This window comes from Chenopodium quinoa, unplaced genomic scaffold, assembly GCF_001683475.1.
Source record: "Chenopodium quinoa cultivar QQ74 unplaced genomic scaffold, ASM168347v1, whole genome shotgun sequence".
NCBI lineage: Eukaryota > Viridiplantae > Streptophyta > Magnoliopsida > Caryophyllales > Amaranthaceae > Chenopodium > Chenopodium quinoa.
In genome coordinates, this window is record NW_018742415.1 from 771,285 (window position 1) to 777,398 (window position 6,114).

A 6,114-nucleotide genomic window follows, 5' to 3' on the forward strand; every position below is an offset into this window, starting at 1 on the left:
AAAGTGACATGAGGCTCAAAAAAAAGAATGTCCAATTGGTAAAGACTCAACAATCACCTCACTCTCAACTCTATGGTCTTCAAAAGAAGAAATTTCCTCCACTTTGTACCTTTTATCCCAAAATTCATCATGAATATCTAAGCTACTCTTTTTAAATTGATAGTTATCCTCAACACCTCTTGAATAATCATAAATATAATCAAATTGAAGAATGCCATCAACATTATATTTGGACTTTACTAGACTTATATCATTAGTGGAATTCAACAAACAATCACCAACTTTGTCATCATTCATAATTAATGGTACATTAGGCTCATTATACAAATTGATGATATTTGGAAAATTAGGGTCATCAACCAAAGGTTTTTCAAAAAGAGGCTTTTCAAAATTTTCATTTTCATTCGTTTGAACCCTAGAAGCTTCACTATGATGATTCATGGATGTACAATTGCTCTTTATGCCCATTATTTCTTAGAAATCTCTTCACTACCCTCCAAAAAACATTCTAGAGCGAACTCTAAGAAGACTTGGGTTCTTGAGGATGGGAGAAATTTCGAAAATCACATTCGGATGAGGTGTCAACATTATGCACATTAGCCACATCATAAGGAGTTCATGGAATAAAATTGGAAACCAAGAAAGAAATTGAGGAATTTTGACAATTTACATCACCAAAACTCGAAACATTAGAATCCAAAACATTATCACCACATTCTTGAAATGAGCTTGCATCGTTAAAATGGTCATACGTCTCATTATTAGTCATCTCCCAATCATAAGTATTTTTAGTTAGCCACTCAAAAATACTCCAATTTTCAATAATGGTTTTAGACATAAATTGAATTTCGGACATAGATTCAACAACAACTCACATTTCATCATTTAAACCTTCAAAAATTAATTCACAAATTAAATATCCACCTTTAAATGACTATGACCATAATTATAACCAATATAATCATTAACAAACCCTATGGTAATATCTCCAAAATGTTTCATTCTCGTATTGGGAAAGGGAAAAAATTGTCATTTATTTCAATGGAAGAAACCCAAAAATAAAATATAAAAAAGAAGAAAAGGAAGAAAAAAAAATTATATACAAAGACTTAGGCCCTGTTCTGATACGATTATTTTCAATTCAGTTCAGTTTAGTTCGGTTCAGCTCTAATAAGTTCAGTTCAACTCTTAATTTCCTTCTCTTATAAAATATTTAGTTCAGTTTATTTCAGCTCTTAATTTCCTTCTCTTATAAAATATTCAGTTCAGTTCAGCTCTTAATTTCCTTCTCTTATAAAATATTCAGTTCAGTTCAGTTCAGCTCAGCTCAAATCAGTTCAGTTTAGTTCAGTTCAGTGCAGCTCTAATAAGATCAGTATAGTTGGTTCAGTTCAGCTCAGCTCAGTTCAGTCAATGAGAACAGCCCTTAGACTCATCTAATCAATACTTAGCCAATGTCAACCGAAGTCCCCGTCAACGCACCAAAATTTGATAGGTCATCGTCGAGCCTACCAAAGATAAAAACCTAACTTATTGGTCTCTCTAATGGATAGAAAGGACAAGTAAGAGTCGTTCCCAAATAGACTAAGGGAAGCACTAACAAATATCGATTTGTGACAAGTTAAGTCAAGTCTTTTTGGTTATGAGTTATGAAGAAAAAGTACAAACAATAATTAAAAAGGATCTTGGGGAGGTATCCACCAATTAAGTCATATACAAACTATAGTTTAACATACAAAGACATAGCAATTTGGTGATAAATTAGGGGAAGTCATTTTAGACACCCAACTACTCGGTTCAAATTTTATTTTTTTGGACGGGTTTGAAAATGCTATTTTAAGTATTTTTTATTGATATTTTTGGCCCGACCCGAAAATGAAACGAAAAACCCGCACGGACCGGCCATTTTGGATGGTTTTGGGCACAAAATTCCAGTCCAAACTTGAACTTACCCGGTTCGAGAAGTGGATTATGTTTTGACATTGATCCGGCCCGAATGCAACCCGCATCGCCCAGTGATCACCTCTACCTCTCACATTGCAATACATTATTAAGTCAACAAGTTGACCGGCGGCTCCTACTCCACATGATTAATTACATCTTACCTGTTGAAACCTTGCATCCAACGGTAATAATAAGCTAAGCAACTGTTGCACATTTTTCTTTACTCCAACAACAATCAGCAGTTGCAAGAATATTAATTATTAATTAATAACACAAAAACGTCAGCTCAACCCACTTCTGAAAAATTTGGGAAAGTTTTGAAACATTTTAGAAATTAACAACTTTGTTACGACTCCTTAACTCAATGCGTAACTGCCACTCTTGACTTTACCTTCTCCACAAATTAGCTTACAAATTCTGCAATCCAATGGAGCCTTTTAAAGGTAAATCATCTTAATTTTGACCAATTTTTATGTTATTTTGATGATTTAAAACTGCCTGATTATGAGCTTTTTTTGCTGTTAATTATTGTTGCACTAGCTTATGCTCAGAATCAGTAAAGTTGGTTTTTTTTTTTTTTTTTTTTTTTTTTTTTTGTTATGATTTTTCTTGATGTTTCCTAATTAGAATTGTGGATATTGGGTGTTAATAATAGTAATGAATTTTTTTCTGGGTTATGCTTATTTTGGTAATTTGTTTACAAAAATTAGGTATTGAAGCTGAAATTGGAAGACATATGAAAGAAATATGAAGTGGGTTTCGGGAATTTTATTGGACTTTGATAGTGGGCAATTGGGATTTTGATTATCTGGAGAAATGAAGTGGGTATTAGTGATTTTGATTTTAGTTGGTTGTTCATATTTCTGCACAATTTTGGGTTCAAAAAATATAACAAAATGTCCTGTAGATCTAGACTATGTTGTAAAACTCCCTTGGAATACTTCGGCGTGCCATGGAAATAGTTCAGGAAGTAATCCAAGAACCGGTTGTTGTCAAGCCCTTTTGAGTTTAATGGGAATAGCTCTTTCCCATAATCTTAATCAGACTTCTCTCTTTGGATTTCGAGATTATCCGACTTCGGTATCTTGCCTCTCGGATTTCCAATCCAAGCTTGATTCTATGTCTCTAGCCCCAAATTTGACCTTTAAGTGTTTTGATCCTGAGCAATTTGTGATCACTCCTGATGTTTGTGCTGGCATTGTTACCATCCGAAATTGGACTGATGTGCTTAAAAGTGATAATTCTTTAGATCAAGTTTGTGGATCTGACCTCTCTGATCTCACTGCCTGTGAAACCTGCTATGCTGCTGGTACGAGAATCCAAAATCAGTTGATTGCCATTGATGGGAACAGTTCACATGCTCGAGATTGCTTTTACTTCACTATTCTTTATGTTGCTGGGATAATCAATAAATTAGGCCCTGAAAATGCTGGAACAACTTCATGTGTTTTTCAACTTCAATTACTTCCGTCAGCTGGTTCTGATGGTGTGAGACATTTGAAGCTGCATCTGGGATTAATCGGTGCTGCTACTGCAGTGTTTTTAGTAATTTGCCTCTTAGGTTTGTACTTGTGGTATTACAAGAAACAGCAGAAGAAGAAACATAAGATGGAAGTTGACGCAAATCAAGAAAGTAGACCTAGAATGCGGCCTAACACTGGTGCAATATGGTTTAAAATTGAAGACCTTGAGAGGGCGACTAACAACTTCTCACAGAAGAATTTTATTGGGCGTGGTGGTTTTGGGATGGTTTACAAGGGAACCTTACCAGATGGGACAATAGTTGCGGTCAAAAGGCTTACTGAACCCAATTTTGAAAGGGATTCTGATTTTCAAAATGAGGTTGAGATTATAAGCAACCTGAGGCATCGAAATTTGGTACCACTTAAAGGGTGTTGCATGGTTGATGAAACTGTGAATGCTGATGATTATGGTGGAAAACAGAGATATCTTGTTTACGAATACATGCTGAATGGCAATCTTGATGACCATTTGTTTCAGAATCCAACAAACCAAAGTGGGCTACTCAGAAACTCCTTAACATGGCCCCAAAGAAAATGCATAATATTGGATGTGGCAAGGGGGTTAGCTTATCTCCATCATGGAATAAAACCTGCAATATATCATCGGGACATCAAGGCTACAAACATTCTTTTAGATTCTGATATGCGAGCAAGGGTGGCTGATTTTGGATTGGCAAAAGAAATAAAAGAAGGGCATTCTCATCTCACTACCAGAGTAGCAGGCACACATGGCTATTTGGCCCCAGAATATGCACTTTATGGGCAGCTAACTGAAAAGAGTGATGTCTACAGTTTCGGGGTGGTTGTTTTAGAGATAATGTGTGGGAGAAGGGCCCTTGATCTGTCAGCTTTAGGGTCCTCCACCACTGTTTTAATAACAGATTGGGCTTGGTCTTTGGTTAAAGAAGGAAAATCAGAAGAGGTTCTTGACTCATTTTTGTTGAGAGAAGGGGATAACTCGGAGCTGAATCCAAGGGGAATTATGGAACGATTTGTACGTGTTGGTATTCTGTGTGCTCATGTCATGGTCGCACTAAGACCTACAATCTCAGATGCACTGAAAATGCTGGAAGGTGATATTGAAGTTCCTCAAATTCCAGACCGGCCCATGCCTTTTGGGCATCCATCTTTCCACAGGGATGGAAACCCATACAGCATATCGCCAGTCTTGAGTGGGCTGCATTTAAATTCTGGTGAGATGCTTAGGTAATTAAGATATACTTCAGTAGATAAGTATGAGCTCCATTTATCACTTGCTGCAGAGACAAAATTGCGGAGGTAATGCTGCCCGTTCTCATAGTCGATGAACCTTGTACAGAAGAAAAACAAAGACCAAGGTTTTTTTTTTCGAAAAATTGACACACGTCTTGATTGTGTAAAGAAAAGAGGAGCTTATAGTGATTTAACACGTTAGCATATAAAGCTTCATCAATGGTATGTACTGCACCGGAAATGGGAAAAATAAGATTAGTCTGGGAGACAGTTTATTCACATTATTAGCTATCAGTTTCTTGTGATATCTGTCAAACACCGGAAGAATATCTGGGGTATCTTGGACTAGTTAACAACTCATTAGTATTTTTTGACATCCTGTACATATGTGCCATATTTCTCTGCTTTTTTTTAAAAAAAAAAAGAAAGGATTTTTCTCCTTATAAAACGGTATTCAGGGCTTCCATATATGTTATCAGCATGTATGACTCATGATCTGTCAGCATGTATTCAAGGCTTCCATATTAAGCCCAATTTCAACTTCGGAATCAAAGTTATGGGCTTTGAAAAATCAAACTTTTTTGTAGGGATAAAATAGATCGAATGAGTGCTTTGAAAATCAAACTTTTTTGTAGGGGTAGAATCGATAGAATTAGCATTCCGTTTTTACCAAGAAACGATTTAATTATAAATTAAATCGTTTGGGTTGATCAGGATTGTAAACACATGAATCACTATCAGGTATGTATAATTACCATGACATGTAATTATTCAAAAAATAAAGGAAAAATTGTTGGGAATAATCCCACCTTTAGGGCGTCCGCGAAAAATAATCCCACCTTTCGGATTTTTTTAAATAATCCGACCTTTATACCTAATCCGCTCAAAATAGTCCTAACTGGTCATATAACATGTTATAACAAGTTACATGACACATGTCGGTCTGTAATTGGTCAAAAATTAAAAATAAAATAAAATAAAATAATTTTTGAAAAAAAAGGTTAATTTATTTAAAGGAAAAATAAATAAATAAATTGAAACACCCCCCCCACCAGCCCTAGCCACCCTACCCCGCCGCCCCAGACCCCTGCCTCGTGGCTCCGGCCACCCAGGCCCCCAACCCTAGCGCTGGCGCCTGACTCCCCTCCCCTAAACCATCACCCCGCCTCCCTCTCCTACGAAACCCAGGCTGCAATTTCGCCCGATTTCAGCCGCCCAAACCACCATCCCACCTCCTTCCCCCACGAAACCCAAGCACCAATTAACCCACGAAACCCACCTCCCCTCCCTAAACCACCACCCACCTCCCTTTCCAAGCCGATCCGACCTTCCCTTTCCCCACTCTAACCGCGCTGTCGTCCCCCAACCAAGATTCACGCCGTTGGTGGATTTCGATTTTTCGAAGAGGGTATAATATCACCTTTAGGGTTTTGGG

The 6,114-nt window shown here is 37.0% G+C and overlaps 1 protein-coding gene across 1 annotated transcript; it reads left to right on the forward strand.

Annotated features, from left to right (window-relative positions):
• Window positions 1–2,189: 2,189 nt before the first annotated feature.
• On the forward strand, window positions 2,190–5,017 carry LOC110706850 (probable receptor-like protein kinase At1g11050). Its single transcript, XM_021884830.1, has 2 exons — window positions 2,190–2,387; window positions 2,655–5,017. The coding sequence occupies exon 2, from the start codon at window positions 2,761–2,763 to the stop codon at window positions 4,675–4,677; it is 1,917 nt and encodes a 638-aa protein (XP_021740522.1). The 5' UTR covers window positions 2,190–2,387; window positions 2,655–2,760; the 3' UTR covers window positions 4,678–5,017.
• The last annotated feature ends 1,097 nt before the right edge of the window (window positions 5,018–6,114 follow it).

Bases quoted from the DNA above. Each gene is read 5' to 3' on its own strand.
- LOC110706850 (XM_021884830.1), top strand. From the start codon at position 2,761: ATGAAGTGGGTATTAGTGATTTTGATTTTAGTTGGTTGTTCATATTTC.